Here is a 24020-nt window from a genome sequence, read left to right as displayed (position 1 = left end):
AAAGACAGTTTAAAGGGGGCTTATTTATTGTCACTGTTCCAAATGTACAAAAAAAATTAGAAAATAACCCCCCAACTCAGTCCCCCCACCCCCACAACATTCCCCCCAACACAAATAATTTTTCCCAAAACCACAAACATCAACTGGTCCTGGTATTTCCATAAACAGTGCAGCTAAGAAACAGTTTAGAGAAAATTTAACGGGATTTAGATTATATCCATTCTGTCCTCTCTGCCCTGAGAGTAATAATCCCACATGGGTCCCAGTCCTCCCCAATGGTCTTCCCATCTCTGATGGAAGAGTCCTTTTACAAAGTGGCATGTTTGGCTGCTGCTTTAGAGATCCTCCTGTGCCTTCTTCTTCTTCTTGGCTTTTTCTTCTTGAATTACAGGGGGGTTTGTTGCCTCTCGTTGTAGATAGCTAATAAAGTCACTTAATTCACGGCCACCCTGAAAACAGAAAGATTATTCTGAAATTTTTAACCTTTTAAAGAACCCTGGATTTTTTTTTTCCCTAGTAGGAGGACTTTTGAGTTTGTAAAAGCACATTAGTAACCACATATATTGACCATGAAATTAAAAGTTTCCAGTTAAATAAAACTCAAAGAACTGGATATGCATGTGTATGTGTGTATTTGTGGGGAGATTAGACAATGTACTTACTTCATATTTCTTTGGATTTAGCTTCTTGTTGGCTGGAGAGAAGTAGATGGTAGGAAAACTGGGTAAAAAAAAAAAAAAATGTTAACTCATTTCAGGTATCAGAGTAACTCCAACATATACTTCTCCAGTTACTGTTTCTGGGAATAACTTCTCATGATTTCTATCTCTATCTATCTCTCTCTTTCTTTCTTTCTTTCTTTCTTTCTTTCTTTCTTTCTTCTTCTCTCTCTCTCTCTCTCTCTCTCTCTCTCTTTCTCTCTTTCTCTCTCTCTTTCTCTCTCTCTCTCTTTCTCTTTCTTTCTTTCTTTCTTTCTTGGAATAACTTCTCATGATTTCTATTTCTTTCTCTTTCTTTTCTTTTTTCTTTTCTTTCTCTTTTTTTAGAGAGTGAGTACATGCAAGCAGGAGTTGAGGGGGAGAGGGAAAGAATCTTAAGCAGGCTCCACGCCCAACAGAGCTGTCCTGGGGCTTGATCTCATAGCCCTTAGATCATGATATGAACTGAAATTAAGAGTTGGATGCTTAAACAACTGAGCCACCCAGGTGCCCCTCATGATTTCTCTCTCTCTCTCTCTCCTTTTTAAAGATTTATTTACTTGAGAGAGAGAGAGAGAGAGAGAGAGAGAGAGAGAGAGAGAACACAAATGGAGGGAGGAGCAGAGGGAAAGGGAGGGGGAAAGAATCTCAAGCAGACTCCTCACTGAGCATGCAGCCCTATGTGGGGCTCAATCTCACAACCCTGAGGATCATGACCTGAGCTGAAATCAAGAGTTCAATGCTTAAGAGACTAAGCCACTAGGTACCTCAATTTCTATTTCTGAACAGATACTATTCTTCATCAGTGGCTAGGTTACATCCTATCAAAACTCAGTAATATGAGAGCTCACGAAATCTGTGGCAGTCATTGTGGGTCCATGAAGCAGAATTCTAAGCCAGGAAAGCATTAGTAGTTCTGTGCTCAACTGTAAAGAGGGATCCACTCCCTATACCATGCCCAATAAATGGTTTATAAGCTTATTTTTCCCCCCATCAATTGCCTAGACACTTTTATTAGCTTTTAATCTACTTACCCTCTGACTTCATATGGAGAAGGCACATCATTGGCTGTGGCATCCATCTTGGCTATGATAATATTGGGGTCTTTTCTGAGCTGTTAATACAAAACTTTTATTTAAACTTTGAGGTTTTGGTGACTGAGGACACTTAGTTAAATCAGCACTTAAAATAATCTCCTTTTTAAATACTTGGATAAATTCTGCTCAGATAGGAAGAAGAGTGAGATCTGCACATAATATCTAGCTTTCCACAGTCTTCCTTTTTTCCTCTTGGTTTCTACATATTAAGACTCTATTTATAGCCACCTTCAAAATTACCTGGCCTAAATAAAACATTACAAGGGCTAAGTCAAGAGGAACATAATGGATTCATATAAGCCATTACCAAAATTCAGAAGCCTAGATACTTTTTTAACTAAAATCTAGATTGATTCTTTGGAGTGGAAAGTCAGAACAGATGTCTGAGGCACTACACAGGCTACAGTCACTAAGGGGACAGTCAGAAGAAAGTAAACAGTAGACAGCTGAAAAAATCTACCTTTACTTTGGTAATAAACTAATTAGGATAACTAATTTAGCCAATGATAAATATGTGTTCAATTCCCAAGTCAATTTTATCTTCAGAATAGGGCTGACTTACCTTCTCTCCCAGTTCTTTATACTTAGGCTCCAGATTCTTACAGTGACCACACCAAGGAGCATAAAATTCAATCAGCACATCTTTATTTTCGTCATTCACTATTTCATCAAAATTCTCCGCTACCACTACCTGGAATATACCAAAGATCCTCTAGTTGGTAAGGCAAGGTAAAGAATACAATTCATATGCTATATTTTTGGACCCAAACTCTCTCAAATTTGATATGCTAGACTGGAAATACGTTACTGAAACCCAAATTACATTTATAGACTATATAAAAAATGTTCTGATCACTGTCTAGGTCATTTCCAACCAACTCATTCCCATGTCTCTCACTATCAAACTTTTTTCAGGAAGTTCTAGGAAATCACTACCCAACCATTCCCTAATCTCTTTTTTTTTTTTTTTACAGATTTTATTTATTTATTCATGATAGTCACACAGAGAGAGACAGAGAGGCAGAGACACAGGCAGAGGGAGAAGCAGGCTCCATGCAGGGAGCCCGACGTGGGATTCGATCCCGGGTCTCCAGGATTGCACCCCGGGCCAAAGGCAGGCACCAAACTGCTGCGCCACCCAGGGATCCCCATTCCCTAATCTCAAATCAATAATTTTGAAACTATTCTTAGAGGTTAGCTTGCTCTATCCCAAAGAGTAACTTAATTCTAATATAAATACCATCAAAAATTCAAAATTTTATATTCTTGCCCCTACTGAGCATTGAGCTCTGCCAATGCATATTTTATGACTCAGGGAGGTGAGGACAAACAAAAACAAAAACATAGCCAACAAGGTCTCACTTAGACCCAGCATTTTTTAGAATAAAGAAATGAGGAAAGTCAATCATATCTCAATAAAACTAAAAGCGTGGGAAGGGGGAATGTGAGATGAGGACAGGAAGCTGCTTAGTGCCTTGGTGAGGCTATGAACACCTCACCTTTACTGGCCCATCATTGCTTTCTGGGATGGGCTCAGACTTCAGATACCTCTTCAGGTTGCCATCAAAGTAATCCTGCAGGAATCTTTCAAGAGCCTTGCCATCACGTCTGCAATTAGAAAGACAAGGGTCAGGTTTGTTAATCTTCCACTGAGAAGTTTAAAAGAAATTTCTTAGAATAGTTTCTACATATTTTCACTTCAATTTCAAAGTCAGAAACTAGAAGCTAAAAACAGGAGCTTATTTCTCAAAATGCAGATCTACTGACTGAACAGCAACAAAAAAACTACCTCTTTGTATTTCTAATGTGTTCTTTGTGGATTAGAAAGGTCAGAAGGAAGAAAACATTGGTCTTCTAGAAATTCACTTCTTCAAAAGAACCAGATCTTTGTTGCTCTGGAGAATACTGCCTATTTATGGTACCTTGTTTTACTGATTTGCTCACAAAGAAAATTTCCTGCAGTTTTGGTCTCCCAATGTCTCAGAAGGTGAAAAGTCATACTTTTTCAGGGTTTTAAGATCTTTCCATTCCGAGTTTACCTTATGCCAGGTTAGTATTCCAAGAAGAAAAGGCATTCTGTAGGGATGGGAGGAGGTTGCAATGGTCCAAAATTACAGCAATCTCAAAGAGACTGTCCAATGTTCTCTACTATTTCTTTCTTTCTTTTTTTAAAAAGATTTTATTTATTCATGAGACACACACACAGAGGCAGAGACATAGAGTGAGAAGCAGGCTCCTCACAGGGAGCCCAGTGTGGGACTTGATCCCTGAAACCAGGATCATGCCCTGAGCCAAAGGCAGACGCTCAAACCACTAAGCCATTCAGGCATCCCTATCTACTATTTCTAATGGCAAGGTGGAAACAATCATGTAAGTATTTCAAGCTGCCATCATTTTGTTACTTTTCAGAATTTATTAAGGATTGTTATCCTTAAAGTACTTATAATTAATTAAATTAATTGAGAAAAATGATAATCACAGGTCTTGGCTAGATCTATCTTCACATTCTAATGTTCTTTTTTATAAATCCTTAGTAGTGTAAAAAGGCTTGACGTTTCTTTACAGAATAAAATCCCAAACCCATGTTAACTTGTAACTCACGAGAACTCCTCTTGCATGACAAACTTCTCTCCTTTTGCAGTTCTGATAGCAACAACAGGAATCTCTCCAGCAGTGCTTTCCAAGCCAAAATCAGAAAGTTCGTGGCTAAAAGTTTTGCGGCTAGCTACAGCAAAGTTGAGCTTGTTTCCAGCATCTAGGAATTTCTTTGCTACCATCATCACTCTGTGGGAAATGAGACATTTATGCCAAGGTTTATAACATAGAGGTAAATCATTTCTGAAATCATGAAGCAAGAAGCCAGAAAGCCAACACTAAATTTTACAGTCCATGCAGCCCTCTGGAATCCATCCCAACTATATTCTTGAGCACCAAGACAGAGTATAGTACACTCCAAAGTCTTACTGAACTTCACTGCCAACCTGGTGGTACCAGTCCATTCCCACTGAATCTTCCTATATTATATAACTAAACTATTGCAGGCATAATGACTGATCTGAAAAGAAAATTTAGAAGGATAAAATGCACTAACATTTGAGTGGGCAAATAGACACAGTATTTTAAATATTTAATATTATTATTTGATATTTATAAACTTTGGAAATAGTTTGTTATTTGTCCTTAACAGTTTCAAAGGGTTTTGGGGAGGGAAATGTTTCCATTCTTGTTGGCTCTCACATTATACAGTGTAACAAGATAATGAGAAAAAACTGTTTACACACTGGGTAAACTTATTTACTAATGGGAAAAATCATCTTTATTACCTGTTTCTCCAGTAGTTGGAACCTTTAGCATTCTTTTCATAGTCCACATCATAGTAAGCCACAAGTAAGTCCTTGCCCTGTATCAAATCTTTATTGTCTTCTGTCATGTGAGGGCAGATCCCAAAACTGAAATAAATAATCTATTATCAAATTTGGCAGATTTAGCTAGTTTATAGAATTATCACAAAGTAACTGATAGCACTTTATAAAGAAAAGAGCTTTAAACATAAAAGTACCGAGCAATATACCTTCTAGGAGTTCTAGGGTCCATATATTACTGCTTTAGTATAAACTTCAACTATTATCGTTCAATCCCTTGAATAAGGCTATCTAATCCAAAACATGGGTCTGCTTAAAAACTGAGATATAAAGCCAAGTATTCCCAAACAAGATATAAAAAGGTACTCACATGTTTTCTTGGATAAATTTTTTAATCTTGCCACTGGTCATCTTCTGTTCTATATATGCCACAGTCTTGTCCTCAAACTTATTCATCAGATGTGAAGGACGAAACAAGGTGATACCCCTTTAAAAAAAAAAAAGCTATTAGCAGATAGGCAGCAGATGGTCTTCCATCTATTTTTTTTTTTAAAGATTTTATTTATTTATTCATGATAGTCACAGAGAGAGTGAGAGAGAGAGAGAGAGAGAGAGAGAGAGAGAGAGAGAGAGAGAGGCAGAGACACAGGCAGAGGGAGAAGCAGGCTCCATGCACCGGGAGCCCGACGTGGGATTCGATCCCAGGTCTCCAGGATCGCGCCCTGGGCCAAAGGCAGGCGCCAAACCGCTGCGCCACCCAGGGATCCCCCATCTTTTATTTAAAGCTCAGACTATCTACTCTTGCTACCACTTTTACTCTCACCATTTAAACATATAAGGACTCTTTTCTGGGACCAAAGACTTGGCAACATCAAAGCTAAGGTGCTAACCATGTTAATCTCAAGTGCAATAATTAGGTATGAATGAAGGTTTAATAAACCTTGGGTGGAAAGTTAGGAGACTTTGGTTCTAATTCTAGCCCTATTAATTTAAAAGACCCTGTGCCAGGTATCAGTTGAATCCTTTTGAGCTTAAGTTTTTTCATCAGTACAAAAGGGGATTTAAGGGTGTTAGAGTAGATGACTAATTTCCAAACCTTTAAAAACAGTAACAGTACCCAACCTACCTCCAAATCCTAGGATGTACAATAAAGTAGAGCTTACTCTTAATGGAAGGTACCTTGCCTGGCACTCTTCTTGAAAATCCAACTCTCCCACATAGTAAAAGAATACTTCAGTAGAGAAAATGTCTTTTTTTTTTTTTTTTTTTTTTAAGATTTTATTTATTCATTCATGAGAGAGAGGCAGAGACAAGGGCAGAGGGAGAAGCAGGCTCCTCACAGGGAGCCCAATGCAGGACTCAATCCCTGGACCCTGGGATCACGTCCTGAGCTGAAGGCAAACGCTCAACTGCTGAGCACCCAGGCATCCCAGAAAATATCTTTAAGATCCCTCCCAGCTAGCTATAAAACTCTCTAGGTAGGTAAATAATTATAGGTATGTTTAGCTGGAGTTCATTAGAAATGCCTTTGTTCTAGACTTCTCTATCCCAACAAACCAAGTTTATCAATTTTTGTCTTGCTGGTACTATTTTGCCCCTCTAAGCCACGGTCTCTTCACTCCATTGAACACTTAAAGCAAATTCCTTTTTAAATGTCTAGTCTTGTTCAGCTAAAACTGAACCCCAATTTCGTTCCAAGTTATGGGTTTATGTCAAGTACCAGCTTTCTCAGAAAATGCCACTATTCTGACTACTAATATCTCACCTCTAGGTTCTTCTTCATTCATTCCTCCTCCCTCCACTACACACCCACCCACATACAACTTTATCACTTGTTTTTGGCTAGGCCTCAGCCCTTTAAGTCCTTATATCCCTCTCACTCTTCAAGTATTAACCATTGACTTTATGTCAGTTAAAACACAGGCATTTTAGGGGTACCTGGGTGGTTCATTCGGTTATGTGTCTGACTGACTCTTGATTTTGTCTCAGGTCATGATCTTAGGGTTGTGAGAGCGAGCCCCATGTCAGGCTCCATGCTCAGCGGGCAGTCTGTTGAAAATTCTCTATCCCCTTCTCCTCCTCCCCTCTTAAAAAAAAAAAAAGGAGGCTTTTTGGGAACCTAATACAAACATGCTGGACGAACAAAAATGTAAACAGGCCTAATATTGTGGGGGTTTTTTCAGTGTAGTTATCAACTTCAGAGCAGTTATTCTTAAAAAACAGAAATCCAGCAGTTCCAAATATAATCTTTAATGATGTTATGACCTTGGTATACACATGATGACTTTAATAAGACACCCTTTACATAAGGTCTTCTCAATAAGACTTTTTTTTAAGATTTTATTTATTCGTTCATGAGACACAGGGAGGGAGGGAGGGAGAGAGAGACAGAGGCAGAGACACAGGCAGAGGGAGAAGCAGGCTCCATGCAAGGAGCCCAGTGTGGGACTCAATCCTGGGACCCCAGGATCACGCCCTGGGCCGAAGGCAGGCGCTAAACCACTGAGCCACCCAGGGATCTCCATCAAGAACTTTTAAAAAATATTTTATTTAAATTCAATTTGCCAACATATAACACCCAGCACTCATCTCATCGTGTGCCCTCCTTAATGCTTGTCACCCATTTACCCTATCCCCCCCCACCACTTCCCCTTCTGTAACCCTGTTTTACAGAGTTAGGCATCTATCATGGTTTGTCTTCCTCTCTAATTTTTCCCCACTCAGTCCTCCCAACTATTCCCTTATGGTCCCTTTCACTATTTCTTATATTCCACATGAGTGAAACCATATGATAATTATCTTTCTCCAACTGACTTATTTCATTCAGCATAACCCCCTCCAGTTCCACCCACATCAATGGTAGATATTCATCCTTTTTGATGGCTAAGTAATATTCCATTGTATACATCTACCATGTCTTCTTTATCCATTCATCTGTCAAAGGGCATCATGGCTCCTTCCACAGTTTGGCTATTGTAGACACTGCTGTTATGAACATTGGGTGCAGGTGTCCCATTGTTTCACTATATCTGTATCCTTGGGGCAAATACCCAGTAGTGCAATTGCTGGTTCATAGAGTAGCTCTATTTTTAACTTCTTGAGGAACTTCCACACTGTTTTCCAGGGTGGCTGTACCAGCTTGCATTCTCACCAACAGTACAAGAGGGTTCCCCTTTCTCCACATCCTCACCAACATTTGTTGTTTCCTGTCTTGTTAATTTTAGCTCAGTAAGACTTCCAATCAGAAGTTGATAGGTCACTTTAAAGGCAGCCACAATGAACACATATAAGGTTAACAGACTGTTTTATGTGTTTAATGAGCCAAAGGTGGCTCCAGATCCATTGACAGACCTGATGTGTCTTAATCTAAAAGGCAGTCAAACCTACAACTTTGCATCCAGACTTTCTAGGTTCAAATCCTAGTTCTGCTACTTATTAAGGGCTGTGAAGCTAGGCAAATTACTTAACCTCTTTCAGTCTTTTCTCTCCTATAAAATGGTAATAATAACAGATCTGTCTTACCAGTTGTTAAGAGGATTAAATAAGTCAGTAGTAAATGGCACACAGTAAACATCACATATTTTGTTAAATGTAAATCAGTAATACTAGGCCTTAGCACACTGTTCTTCTTTATATGCTCACCCTGAGTGATCTAGCTAGTGTCATAGTTTCAATAACTATTTACATGTGCTTGACCTATAAATGTTATCTCTAGTTTAGAACTCTTCCCGAATTCTAACCTCATTTATCCAGTTGTCTACTGGCTCTTCACCATCTGGATATCTCACAAAGTTTTCACTCGCTGGGCCAAAACAAACTCATCATGCCCTTCAAATTTGTTTCTCTTCATCTTTTTCCCAGCTTGATATCTGTTGTTGACCCAGTCATCCAAGATATAGAAACCTAGACTCATTCTAAATCTTCTTTCTTCTCACACATGGCTAGGGACCAAATCCTACTGTTTATATTTTTTATACTCTCTCCTTCTCCATGTCCCTGATGCTGCCCAAATTTAGTCTCTTAGAGGTCACCTTTAGTTTAGACTCTTAGTACCTTACTATTCCTCCCCTTTCAAACCATCATCACATGGGTACCAAAAACTTTTCTTCTGAAACACAAAATCACATTACTCTCTCACTCAAAGTCTTTCAATGGCTCTCACATGTCTAAAAGATAAAATTAAAAGTCTTCTATAATTTGGTCTCTGCTTACCTTTCACTATCACCTCATTTATAAACAATACTTCAGTAGTACTCTAGGTCTCAACATTCCTAAGTTGTTTCACATCTTGGGGCCTTCACTTCTGCTGCTCAATCTGGAAGAGTGTGTGTGTGTGTGTATATATAATTTATCTATCTATCTATCTATCTATCTATCTATCTATCTATCTATCTATCTATCTATCTAAATAGGCTTGGCTCCATGCCCAACATAGAGCCCAATGTGGGGCTTGAACTCAGGACCCTGAGATCAAGACCTGAGCTGAGATCAAGCAACAGATGCTTAACTGACTGAGCCACCCAGGCAAGTTTATCTGGAAAAATTTTTATCCCAATTGCCACAACCTGCCTGGTAAAACTTACATTTCAACACTTCAAGAATCACCACCTCTATGAAGTTTTTTCTGATACTACTCTTCACCTCAAAGAAAAAAAATCACTGCCTGTTTTTCTGGCACATCCTGCCTAGACTTCTATTGTTAACACCTATAACATTCACTTAACACTTACATTTTTAAATATATTCACTATCTCCCCCTACTAGATGTACCTCAAAAGCAGCAATAGTTCCTCACACTTAGCTTAGTAAATGTTTTGGAAGAACAATGCATAAAAATCAATTGTACCAGTTGATACAATTAGTACTTGGTCCAGAAATTTACCAGGGTATTTAACTCAATTACTTACTCTCCATCATCATCATATTTGTTCACCAGAGACTCCACATTAGTGTGTGCAAATCGGTAGTTATCCCGCAAGTTGCTGGCTGCTTTTAGAAACTCAGAATGAGCTTCACTAAATAAATCTTGGAAAAAACCTATACAAAAAATATCAAACACAAGGAAGAAACAGTAAGTGCTGAAACATATTCAAACTTTAAAATTCTTCTATTTTCAAAGCCTTCATTCTATGTATAGATAAGTACAGTGAGAAAGGCAAGAGGACTAGGTCTGCTTTGCCATGAGTACCTAGGATATTTGGTAAAATACTTAGGATTAGAATTTTCCCTCTACCCTTTAAAAAAATTTTTGTCCCAGGGAGCCAAGGGAGAGGATTTGTCAGAGTTCAAGCCTTTTCTAGTTTTTCACAGTTAAACAGATTTGGGCAAATTACTTAACTTCTTAGAGTTTCAGGGACTATTTTAGGTGTCAGAAGGATCAAATAAGACAGTATGTCAAAATAAACCATCAATTTACTTCACTGTATTTTTTTTACTTTTCTTCAGAACTTCAAGACTAGAAAAGTGACTGAAACCTAAGTGTTTATTAAATGTCTGCTTATAGTTAACTCCTTGAAAATATACAGAATTAGTAAAATCCAGATGATAAGGGGCTTTTAGTCAAATTTAAGTTACAAACCATCTTCTACTTCCAGAAAGTCAGTTTTATTATAATTACAAGATTAAGAGAAGCACAAATAGATTGTATGTTTATTTATTTATTTTTTAAATTTTTATTTATTTATGATAGTTACAGAGAGAGAGAGAGAGAGAGAGAGAGAGGCAGAGACATAGGCAGAGGGAAAAGCAGGCTCCATGCACCGGGAGCCCGACGTGGGATTCGATCCTGGGTCTCCAGGATCGCGCCCTGGGCCAAAGGTAGGCGCTAAACCGCTGCACCACCCAGGGATCCCCAGATGTATGTTTAAATTTATTTTATACATTACACTTAAAACAAAAGTAAGAACACCCAAGATGTAGAATGTGTTTAACTGCAAGTTATTTTAAGGATAAAATGAGATACCTGAGAAACACCTGAGAAAGCAAAGGCTGCTGTATAAATATACACAAATCCTAGCAATTTCATCTCAAGAACTAAATCCTCTACTACAGTAGACACAGAGGCTTATTATTTACTAATATCCTCCCACCTTAAAACTTTATTTTCAATCTTAACTACCCTACTGAGTTAAATCTCCAAGTCTCAGATGTGATAGAAAAAGTTGAAGATATTTCTAGGTTGAAGATATTTCTATTTCAGGTCTTTAACCGAAATTATATCTTTATTTATAAGAACACAAAGCCACTCCAATGAAACCAATTTTTTCCACATTATAGTAATGCTGACCTTAGTCTATGAGTTGTTTTTTCAACTGCCCCCAAGGTTTCTTAAACTGGTTTAACTTTACTGTTTACTCAGATACAAAAGGCTTTTAAAACCAAGTTGATAATTTTGTTGTATAATCAAATATTTGCTACTTACCCACCACAGAAGCATCTTTATCACTAATGAACTTCTCAAATTCTTCCTCGGTCCTGAGAGGAACTGAGGCTGGTCCTGCCTGCTTCTTCAGATGGCTAACAATTCCATCTTAAAAGGTAAGATGAAAGATCATAGCAACACAAATTGCTAAGTTTTAAGAAAACAATCATTCATATAATTCAAAGTTCAAAAGTTTCAAAAGTGGGAGCATCTGGCTGGCTCAGTTGGTGGAGCATGTGACTCTCAATCTCGGGGTTCTAAGTTGGAGCTCCATGTTGGGTGTGGAGATTACTTAATAACCTTTAAAATAGACATATTATGAATAAATAAGCAATTACATATTTATTCTTTTTTTTCTTTTTAAAAAATTTTTATTTATTTATTTATGATAGTCACAGAGAGAGAGAGAGAGGCAGAGACACAGGCAGAGGGAGAAGCAGGCTCCATGCACCGGGAGCCCGATGTGGAATTTGATCCCGGGTCTCCAGGATTGCGCCCTGGGCCAAAGTCAGGCGCTAAACCGCTGCGCCACCCAGGGATCCCCCTATTCTTTTTTTTTTTTCTCCCCAAATGGCAGCATACACCTATGCTGCTCTGTATTTTGTGTCATCTAATATAGTTTGGAGATAATTTACGCCAATGTACATAAAGAGCTACCACAGTCTTTTTTATACCTACATAGTGTTTCACTGTATGGATGTACCATAATTTATTTATCCAGACATATGATAAACATTTGTTTCCAATTTCTTGCTGTTCTAAGTAATTCTGCAATAAACAATCTTTTTTTTAAGATTTTATTTATTTATTCATGAGAGACACAGAGAGAGAGAGAGAGAAAGAGAGACACAGAGACAGGCAGAGGGAGAAGCAGGCTCCATGCAGATGGAGGATGTGGGACTTGATCCCGGAACTCCAGGATCACACTCCACCAAAGGCAGGCGTTAAACTGCTGAGCCACCCAGGGATCCCCTGCAATAAACAATCTTATACTAAGGTCATTTTGCACATGATTAAATACATTTTAGGGTCAATTTCTAGAAATGGATTCACTGGGTCAAAGAATACATGCATTTATAAGTGTCACAATGCCTCCCCAAAGAGACTGTACTTATTTATACCTTTACCAGGGATGTATTAAAGTGTTTATAATAGTAGAAATTAATAATGTCTTTGTTCATGTTATTCTCTCTGCCTAGCACATTCTTTCCCCAGATATTCTCCTGACTCCCTTCCTCACCTCCTTTTAGGTCTTTACTCAAATGTCATCTTCTCAAAGAAGCTCTCCCTGAACATCCCATTGTAAACTAAAACCTATTCACCTGCAACACTCCGGAATTCCCTTCCCCCACTTTATATTTCTCTAGAGCACTTTCCACATACCTAATACTCTTTCCTTATTATTTTCATCTATCTCTCTCCACTACAGAGTAAATTCCAAATGCATAAGGATTTTTGTCTGTTTTGCTCAGTGATATAAACCTAGCTCTAGAATAATACTTATTAGCACGTGAGTTTGAGAAACATCCATTTTACAAATAAATTAAGTAAACAAATCCCTTATTATCAAGTAGCATAAAGAGTCATTTGTAGCCTTACATTTTTAAGGCAGAAAATACACTAACTTGGCTAGCTTGTGTAAAGGTTTTACTATATATGGGTCAATTATGCCATGTACAGGATCCACCTACATCACACTTTCCTACTGAGGTAAAATGGGCTAGATAAGTAAATCATTTTATCCCCTAGATCATTTATCAACTTTCTTCTGGAATTCACTGAAACCATTCAGAGGCTCAAAATGCCCACAGGTCAGAGGTGGTACTCCTCCTCCATAATATTCTACCTCTTGTACCCTCTTTCTCTTCTAAGCACTCTAATGACTTGTTAACTAGCTGAGACAGAGTACTGTTAAACTCTTCCAACATGACTGAGCCTACTCTGCATTTCTTCTAATGTTCCTTCTCTCTCCAGTCATGGACTTTCTTCCACCTTTTAAATGTTTTCCTCAGGACGCCTGGGTGGCTCAGTGGTTGAGCGTCTGCCTTTGGCCCAGGGCGTGATCCTGGAGTCCCGGGATTGAGTCCCACATTGGGCTCCCTGCATGGAACCTGCTTCTCCCTCTGCCTGTGTCTCTGCCTCTCTCTCGATGTCTCTCATGAATAAACAAATAAAAAAATCTTTAAATAAATAAATAAATAAAATAAATGTTTTCCTCAACTCCGCATATATGAGGGGTTGCATCAACAGATTAATTGAAATTGAATATGATTTGCTTGGTCTTCAAGATTATTATTACTATATCATGATATAAATTAAAAGGACTTTAACCTGAGGCTATGATAAGAAGTGTTACTTTTCTCCCTAAATATGTAAAATTCTCTGGAAGATATAATGGGAGTGTGGAGCAACCAATTTAAGCAGGAGAGCACACAGCATAGTTCACAGAGGAGTACATGAACAAAATAATATATTCTAAGTAGCCAAACAACTGACCTCCTAGTCAGATACCAAGAAATTCTTAAATTTAAGAAATCTATGTTACAGCCCAAGTAACAACATCTGACCAGTAGCAGTCTAACTGGGTTCACCTACAATTTAGTTAAGACACGTTCAAGTTCAGAAAAATATTTCAAGGGATCCCTGGGTGGCGCAGCGGTTTAGCGCCTGCCTTTGGCCCAGGGCGCGATCCTGGAGACCCGGGATCGAATCCCACGTCAGGCTCCCGGTGCCTGGAGCCTGCTTCTCCCTCTGCCTGTATCTCTGCCTTCAATACTTTTAAGCCCAGGGGCAGCCCGGGTGGCTCGGCAGTTTAGCGCCACCTTCAGCCCAGGGTGTAATCCTGGAGACCTGGGATCAAGTCCCAGGTCGGGCTCCTTGCATGGAGCCTGCTTCTCCTTCCGCCTGTGTCTTTGCCTCTCTCTGTCTCTGTCTCTCTGTCTCTCATGAATAAATAAATAAAATCTTAAAAAAAAAAATACTTTTAAGCCCAGGAAAAAAAAGCTTTTTTTCCCCTTTCTGTACTTAGATATATCAAATTTAAGTGCTGACTAAATGACTTCAGTTGAATCAAAGTATTTTTTTATGCATTCAACAAAGAGTTACTGAGTATCTCCTGCATGTGAAGAGTCTGCACTGGAGACAGAGTAGTAAAATAAACAAGGTCTCTGCTTTCTTAGAGCTTAAAGTTTAAGTAAATTCCCGAATAATAAACAAAATCTCCAAATGAACAATTAAAAAATCATAATAACAAGCACTATATAGAGAAGGAAGAAGATGATGTGATAAGAAAATGACTGGGTGGCTACCTTAGGTCTGGTGGCCTGGGAAAGCCTCTGGGAGATAAAAGTTAAGCCATGATCTGAATGACAAAAAGGAGCAAGCCATGCAAACATAGGGGAAAATCAATTGGGGCTGTGAACATAACCAGGGCAAAGATCCTAAAATGAAACAATCTTAAGATGATGTAAGAGTTAGGCAGTGGCCGTGTTAAACAGATGTTTGTATACGAATAACAGCCATGAAGACTGAAAACATTCCACCTCCCTAAAATACCCATTGAACCCCTTTTTCTCTTAGCTTTCCATTGTGAAAAAGTAAAACATGCCTCATTATTTGAAAGACTCAAGGCCAAACTGTCCAAAATATTTTTTCTCATCAATTTTAGGTGCTATAATTGATTATATTTGATCCAATCCCCATTTGCCTTTCATACCTTCATTTGTTGGGGCACCTGGGTGGCTCAGTGGGTTGAGCATTTGCCTTCAGCTCAGATCATGATCCCAGGGTTCTTTTTTTTTTTTTTAATTTTTTTTAAATTTTTTATTTATTTCTGATATTCACAGAGAGAGAGAGAGAGAGAGAGAGAGAGGCAGAGACACAGGCAGAGGGAGAAGCAGGCTCCATGCACCGGGAGCCCAACGTGGGACTCGATCCCGGGTCTCCAGGATTGCGCCCTGGGCCAAAGGCAGGCGCCAAACCGCTGCGCCACCCAGGGATCCCCGATCCCAGGGTTCTAAGATTGAGCCCCGCATCTGGCTCCCTGCTCAGTGGGGAGCCTGCTTCTCCCTCTGCTGCTCCCTCTGCTTGTTTGTGCTCTCTCCTTCATTCCCCTTCTTCTCAATAAATTAAAAATCTTCTTAAAAAAAAAAAAACAAAAAACAAAAAACACAAAAACTTAATCTGTCATCCACGCTATTTATACTGAAGCCACATGGTCTTTCTGTCCCTTGAACTCACCAAGCTTGGTTATACTTTAATGCCTTTTTATACACTTTAGGGCCTTTCCCTCTACTTGGAAGGCTCTGGCTCAGATCTTCAAGGCTAGCTCATTCTTATTCAGGTCTCAGCTCAAAGGTTACAGCCCTGATAACTCTGATGATGCAGTACTCCCAAACCCAGTCACTATCATATCATATGGTTTTATTTTTCTCCTTTAATGCTCTTATCACTAAATGAATTGATCTTCTACACTGAAATTAAATAATTTTTAATTGTGATAAAATATACATAACATAAAATTTATAACTATTTTACAGTGTACAGTTCTGTGGCATTAAGTACATTCACACTGTTGCACAGTAAAACTGAAACTCTACCCATTAAAAAAACTCCCCATTTTCCTATACTCCCTGGGAATCACCATTCTACTTTCTGTCTCTATGAATTTTACTACACCAGGAACCTCACATAAGTTGCAGTGTCATGGTATCTATCTTTTGGGATTGGCTTATCTCACTTAGCATAATGTCTTCAAGGTTCATCCATGTTATAGCACATGTCAGAACTTCTTTTTCTGAGACTGAACATTCCACTGTATCATATATACATTTTTATATAATTATTAATAATATGTTGCATTTTGTATGTCCAGTCATCCATTAATAAGACACTTAGGTTGCTTCTACCTTTTTGCTATTGTAAATAACGCAGCTATAAACATGGGCATACAAATATATCTTTGAGACTCTGCTCTTAATTTTGGGGAGTATATATTCAGAAGAATTGCTAGATCATTCAGTAATTTTATTTTTTAAAAATTTTCAGGAACTTCCATACTGTTTTCATAGCAGCTATACCATTTTACATTCACACCAATAGTGCAAAAATGGTTCTACTTTCTCTGCTTCCTTGTCAACACTTGTTATTTTCTATTGTGTTTTTGGATGTAAAGTAGTTAACTATATATACTTTTAAACTTGTTTGTTGCCTTCTCTTCATTTCCCAGAATGTAAGCAAGTAAGAGAAGAAACTTTATCAATAAACAGAGCACCTCTAATATATCTGGAATATCTGGCACAGAGTAAGTACTCAATAAATATGTCAAATGAAAAAATGCCTAGTAGACCTTATAACTCAAGTATTGCCTACATTACTTACATTATCTGTTTATTTAGAGAAGTCTTTGGTTAAATACTAAACTGACCTCTTTAAAAGAGGAATTTTTAAAACTGCAAGTATGTCATATAGAAAAATGTCATGTTCACACTACAAAAACAGGGTACTTAACAAATTCAGTTTCCAGAACGTAATCCAGGATCCTTACCGGCAGTCCTAGGCCCATCATAAGCACCAGCTTCTTCACCATCTCTAAATATCTTCAGGGTTGGATATCCACTGACTCCATACTTATTACAGGTGTTTGTGTTGGCAGTACAATCAACCTAGAGATTAAGATATATGAACCATCTGTTATCCAGATGCATGTTGCAGGCTCCTCCTATATCCCCAGAATATTAAGACTGGTCAAATCATAAGAGGATCAAGCGACTTTTTGCACACATGCCACAAAACATTATATATATATATTTTTTTTTAACATAATATTTTATTTTATTTTTTTGAACATAATATTTTAAAGGCAGACTGGTGTAGGGCTAGTTACATCACAATCACCTAAAGTAAAGTAGTAGTTAAAATTTAGATTGTTGGACCTCCTACATGTTAGTAAGCTACTAACAGTATCTTTCTTACTTTGATTGTGATTATTATCAAGGGGATGGATGGATAGATGGAGGTACATTACATACTCCTTAGGCAGAGTGGAGTATAATTTGATTTGGCAAATCATTTAGATTTGATTCAATACTTGAATATCAATATTTGATTCAATGCTCCCCGAGCTAGTCTTAATATGGGCTAAACGAGGTAGATCTAGAGAGACCTATTAGGAAGAAGGAAAACAACTCCTATCTATTTAGCTATTTATTCTAAAGTTGGCTGTGCTACAGGCAATTTGCTTAAGATTCTGAGGTATGGTCCCAATGCTTTACCATAAACTAAGGTTTAGAAAAGTAATGTGTCCATAGTAACACAAGCTATAGCCACACAAGGCAGAATTAAATCATAACTGAACTCCCCCCACCAACCCAAGGAAAATCACCACAGAAACATCAGGATTAAAAGCAGTTTCCAAAAACAGTACTATATATGCATGAACTATTTATTCAAGGCTGACCAAGATATGAGCTTTTATTTAATTATTTGAGTGTGCACGCAAACGCATTGGGGAGGGGAGGGGTAGAGAAAGAGGGAGAGAATCTTAAGCCGGCTCCGCACTCAGCATGGAGCCGGAAAAGTGGGGCTCAATTTCATGACCCTGAGCTGAAATCAAGTTGGACCCTTAACCAACAGAGCTACCCAGGTGCTCCAAGATGTGAGCTTTTACACTACAGCAACTATGGGTTTACTATAGAATAATGGCAAAACTCTAGAAGTGTTACTATGATTATAAAAGGAAATACCAAGTTTACAGTTGAACAGTTACATACTTACAATAACTCATAATCTTTCTATTCTCATCGTTATGAATATCATAAGGTAGTTTAGGGAACTCATTTATTCAATAATTTTCTTTTAACCTTGACTACTATACTTTTACTTTCCATATTTGCCCCTTAATTCTTATTTACCGTATATTTTACCTTTCTTATCCCAGTAAGTCCCTTAGTTTCACTACTTTTAATCTTTAGAAACCATAATTAATACAATAGTCGGTTGTGTATTTGCCCAGAAACTGGCATTCTCTTCTTAGTACCCTAAGAGTAGAGAAAATGAATGTTAATTTTACAAACTACTATTTAATATACTCCATTTTCTTTTTCTTTTTTTTTAATTTTAAATTTTAGTTAACATACAGTGCAATATTGGTTACTGGAGGGGTGCCTGGGTGGTTCATTTGAGGGGCCCAACTCCTGATTTCTGCTCAGATCATAATCTCAGGGTTGGGAGATCGAGCCCCACTCAGAGTCCACGTCAGGCTTCAGGCTTAGTGGAGTCTGCTTGAGATTCTCTTTTTCCTTTGCCCCTTCCCCTGTTTGTACATGCCTCTCTAAAATGAATAAAATCTTTAAAAAAAAATTAGTTTATGGAGAAGTCAATGATTCATCACTTACATACAACACCCAGTGCTCTTTACAAGTGCCCTCCTTAATACCCATCACCCATCTGGCCCTTTCCCCACCCACCTCCCTCCAACAACCCTGTTTGTTTTCTGCCCTTAGGAACCACTTATGGCTGGTTTCCCTCTCCTGTTTTTCCTTTCCCCATCCCATATGTCCAGCTGTTTTCTTATATAAATTCCACATATGAGAGAGATCATATGGAAAGTACCCCATTTCCTTTAATGAAAAATCTGCCCATACTCACCTTTGCTAACGGGACTATTCCTTTTAATCTGGTTGCTGCGGCTTCATACTCAGGGGCAAGCCTCTTGCAGTGTCCACACCTATATAAATATATATTTTTTAAAAAGCCAAATTCTCAGTTTAATCCTTCAAGATTATTAATCATGTTTTTCTAGGAAAAATCTCAAACTATAAGACCACTTTTGAACTAGTAGCTGCTTTTAAAAGCAAAAATATCACCTGAACAACATCCCTTACTGATAAAGTAACCAGAGCTAAGAAAGTGAAGGTACTATCCCTTACGAAACGAGCACAGTGATTCTTAAAAATACAGTGATTGAAACCTTATAAGGTTCTAAGATAACTCTTAATGATGATGATTCTTAACACTTCAGGAATCATCAAGTACTTTTTCTCCATTCCTTCAAATAGGAATCCCTTTGTCCAGAAATCCAGTTTGAAGGGGTAGCAGAATGAGGCCCAAAAGCCACTCATTTGCTATAAATAGATATTTTAGCAGCTGTTGGAGCCTTTTTTTCTTCTCAACCAAGTTTCAACACAGCATTAGAATGACATATTTAAGATGGCAAACCCTGTTTTTACAGCTACACAGTTCAACTGGCTGTAAGAACTGATGAGGATAAAACATTGTCAGAATATTTTCCCCAAAGGGCCATCAGAAACACCTGCTCCTAGCTTGGAAGTCCTAAGAGTCCCACATGCAAACTGTATATGCAATGGGGGAAGGGGGATGATACTCCTCATCAATGTATAGCTAGTACCAGCTGTATGTCGTCTCTTCAAAACCCAATGGGTTGCAGAGGAACCACTTTGAGAAGGTAAAGTAGTTCTGTAACCTCCCCACAGACAACAAAAATAGAATTAGAAAACAGAAGGAAACACGGAAGAAACTTAACCTTATTTATTTCATAGCCAATAGTCTCAAAATTTATCTTATTAAGTGATAGACAAGTAACTTGGAAACATTTTGTCCCTAAAACTTGTTTAAAACAAAGACTATATTCTTCAAGGTCTTTAGGAGTTCTATTAAAAAATAGTCATTAGAAGATCGCTGGGTGGCTCAGCGGTTTAGCGCCTGCCTTTGGCCCAGGGTGTGATCCTGGAGACCCGGGATCGAGTCCCGCATCAGGCTCTCTGCATGGAGCCTGCTTCTCCCTCTGCCTGTATCTCTGCTTCTCTCTCTCTCTCTGTGTCTCTCATGAATAAATAAATAAAATCTTAAAAAAAAAATAAACATTTAAAAAAAAATAATCATTAGAGAGACCATTAGAAAGCAAAGCTTAAATGAAAGAATGGTGATTTATAGAAAAGACTGTAATAGTAGATGTTGCTTAGTGTCACATATGTATTTACTAAAAGTATAAAAGGATCAAATGATAAACACCACATCCAAGATGGGGGGGGGTACATAAGATGAGGAAGGGATGTATAGGCTTCAACTGTTCCAGCTTTAATTTTTTAACTGGGTGGTGAATAAATGGTATTCCCTACACTGTATTTTCATGGATGCACATTTTACCATATCTGATATTGTCATGTGCCCTGCAATCGTGTCATAGTTTCAATGGTAGCATTTCCTTTTTTGTGAGACATAAAATAAGGATTCTTCTCACAATGTGACATCTTACATGTGTATGGAATATGGTATTATTCATTACATTCTCTGTATTCCTTTTATATTGCAAAATAAATAAAAAATTCGTGTACTTGGGTTGCAACAAAAGCACCCAAATCCTAACTGATTTAATAAAATAACCAATTTATCTGAGAAATTCAGGCTTTGGGCAACATAATAAGGAATCAAAGATTAAAAATAAATGTTGGGACACCTGAGTGGCTCAGTGGTTAAGTGTCTGCCTCTGGCTCAGGTTTGAGATCCAGGGGTCCTGGGATCAAATCCTACATCAGGTTCCCCACAGGGAGCCTGCTTCTCCCTCTGCCTATGTCTCTGCCTCTGTGTCTCTGATGAATAAATAAATAAAATCTTAAAACACACACACACACACACACACACACACACACACACACACACATTACAGAGGATAAGAATTGGATCTAGGCCTTTAAGGATTTAAGGCTTCAGCCAGGACCTGTTCCGGGGTATTTGAAATAAGGGGAATAGTAGAGCAAAGGTAAAATTACTAGTGAAAATGATACATTTGGAGAACTATGGAGGGCTTCTTTTGTTGTTAAAACAAATGTGTTATGTGTATTAAGACTACAACAGGGCAGCCCGGGTGGCTCAGCAGTTTAGCGCTGCCTTCAGCCCAGGGCGTGATCCTAGGAGCCCGGGATCGAGTCCCACGTCGGGCTCCCTGCATGGAGCCTGCTTCTCCCTCTGCCTGTGTCTCTGCCTCTCTCTCTCTGTGTGTGTCTCTCACGAATAAATAAATAAAATCTTAAAAAAAAAAAAAGACTACATCAGTCAGCAATATATATAAAAGAGGGAAAGTAGAGATAAAAATAAAAGCCACCTAGAAGATAATATATTTCACACAGCAGATAATGAAAACTTGGACCAGAGTAACAGAAATGAAACTTGGACCAGAGTGACAAAAATGAGAATAAAAAGGAAACAGAAGAGAGATTTCTGTTGAATATGTAATTATCAAGAAGACTGAGGCAATAGATTTAAGAATAGCTTCACCTCAACCATCTCAAAACATTTGAAGACAAAAAATAGTATAAAATAATTAGACCAGACCAATAATTAGCAGGTGTCAACTCAGATGCATACAAAAAATATCAGTGGAAGGAGCATTAGAAAAAAAAAAGTGTATGTTTGGGCCCCACCCTGGGACTTAACTGAGCAATTCTTCCAGGAACCAGGGGTGTAAGGGATGTATGTAAGTAACAAAGCTGGAACTGAAAACCACTGTCCTAAGCATTTGCTGCATTCATAAGGTTATCAAATGCTCAAAGGAAGGACCTGTTTCATGAGTTCCAAAGAGACTGGAGGAGACTACCTTCTTCAAATTCACCAGGAATGAACTCAGGTGGAATTTGAAAGTGAACATCAAGATTAATCACTACTTCTTTCACTCGGTCCTAGATAGTTTTATTTATTTATTTTTAATTTTTTTTTTTTAAGATTTTATTTATTTATTCATGAGAGAGAGAGAGAGAGAGGCAGAGACACAGGCAGAGGGAGAAGCAGGCTCCATGCAGGGAGCCCGACATGGGACTCGATCCCGGGACTCCAGGATCACTCCCTGGGCTGAAGGCTGGCGCTAAACTGCTGAGCCACCCGGGCTGCCCAGTCCTAGATAGTTTTAAAACACAATCCCATCACCTTCAAGGATGGCACCTAACAGTTAATAATGAATCCCAACATATCTTCACTCAAAAATTATTACTTCATGTGATGAATGTCTCTGACAGAAAAACTGATGTAGTCCTTTCCCTATAGAACACCAGTCTGGCAGGGGTGACAGACCATATTATTAGGTCCCAATAGAGAGATGGGAACAACCAGTTAGGTGTCCAAGGAAGAAGTAACTTTTGAGCTCAATCTTGTTGAAAAGGTCAATTTGGGGTGGGAGGAAACATCAGGAATTCCAAGTAAAGGAATCAGCATGTATAAAAAGAAATATTCCATTTTATACTAGCCACACATTCTTTTTCTAATATATACTCCAGAAGTATTGTGTATCACATATTATTTTAATACTACTGTCTTAGAGGGTAGAGCACAAACCTACAACATAAGTAGATGTTGTAGACTTAAAACTTTAGTACTGATCAATAAATTTTCAGATATTATCACATTTAAATAGTGCTATTTATTCCCCCAGAGAAATTCAGATACTCCCATTCTTACAAATTACATAGATGATTAAAAAAAAAAGATTTAAGTTATTTATTCAAGAGAGACACATAGAGAGAGAGGCAGAGACACAGGCAGAGGGAGTAGCAGGCTCCATGCAAGAAGCCCGATGTGGGACTCGATCCCGGGACTCCAGGATCACTCCCTGGGCTGAAGGCTGGCGCTAAACCGCTAAGCCACCCTGGGATCCCCAATTACATAGATGATTAACTCCATAATGGAAATATGAGTCTACAAAGACAGCTGCAAAGAAATCTTTCACTTTCATTATGAAATCAAAGTGCAAAAAATATCCAAAAAGAAATGAGATGAAGAACTTGCTCAAAATAGGTTAATTTACTTTCATTAGGATTCTTTAGCCATTCCTACCTAACTTGTGAGCTAGTTCTGATCTGTACAAAGGATTACAGCAGTCAAAAAACATTTCTAGCTGAAGTATTAATAAAAATAGTTGAATGTGAAGAAATAAGGACATTATCAATAGGAGACTTCCTTGATTCCAAATTAGTCACTCAGAAAACTGATCCTGCTTGCCGGCATTGTGCTGGATGATCTTACCTTCTAGACCAATTAAAAACAGACACCACAGCAGGGACCCACCCAATTTTGGGGATAGTTTAGTGCATGACGGGATATGCAGTTTTTAGGGAAGCACATGCAACAATTTAAAGTAGGAAAGAACACTTTCAATCAAAAAAATTTAAAAATCTGGGGCACCTGGGTGGCTCAGTGGTTGAGCCTCTGCCTTTGGCTCAGATCATGATCCCACGGTCTTGGGATTGAGTTCCCAATCAGGCTCCCCATAGGGAGTCGGCTTCTCTCTCTGATAGGTCTCTGCCTCTCTGTGCCTCTCATGAATAAAAAAAAATATTTTAAAAAATTGTTTTAATCTGCTTTAAACTAATGGTCTAATAGCCCATTAGTCTCCAGGAATTCGCTTTATGTTGACCCCTGTAGTCACAGAAGCACC

The 24020-nt window shown here is 38.3% G+C and overlaps 1 protein-coding gene across 1 annotated transcript in view; it reads right to left on the bottom strand.

Annotated features, from left to right (window-relative positions):
* Positions 1-174: 174 nt before the first annotated feature.
* The window catches only part of PDIA3 (protein disulfide isomerase family A member 3), a 25506-nt gene continuing 1660 nt past the window's right edge, over positions 175-24020 (bottom strand). Inside the window, exons 2-13 of the mRNA XM_038580262.1 lie at positions 19226-19304; positions 17124-17241; positions 11579-11686; positions 10065-10194; positions 5528-5644; positions 5119-5244; positions 4397-4579; positions 3295-3403; positions 2358-2486; positions 1733-1812; positions 663-720; positions 175-449 (exon numbers count right to left, since the gene is read on the bottom strand). Coding sequence (XP_038436190.1) covers positions 336-449; positions 663-720; positions 1733-1812; positions 2358-2486; positions 3295-3403; positions 4397-4579; positions 5119-5244; positions 5528-5644; positions 10065-10194; positions 11579-11686; positions 17124-17241; positions 19226-19304 — 1351 coding nt within the window. The 3' untranslated portion in view covers positions 175-335. The remainder of the gene's footprint in view (positions 450-662; positions 721-1732; positions 1813-2357; positions 2487-3294; positions 3404-4396; positions 4580-5118; positions 5245-5527; positions 5645-10064; positions 10195-11578; positions 11687-17123; positions 17242-19225; positions 19305-24020) is intronic.

Source organism: Canis lupus, chromosome 30 (genome assembly GCF_011100685.1).
Source record: "Canis lupus familiaris isolate Mischka breed German Shepherd chromosome 30, alternate assembly UU_Cfam_GSD_1.0, whole genome shotgun sequence".
Lineage (NCBI taxonomy): Eukaryota > Metazoa > Chordata > Mammalia > Carnivora > Canidae > Canis > Canis lupus.
This window is presented reverse-complemented; position numbering and strand designations above follow the sequence as displayed.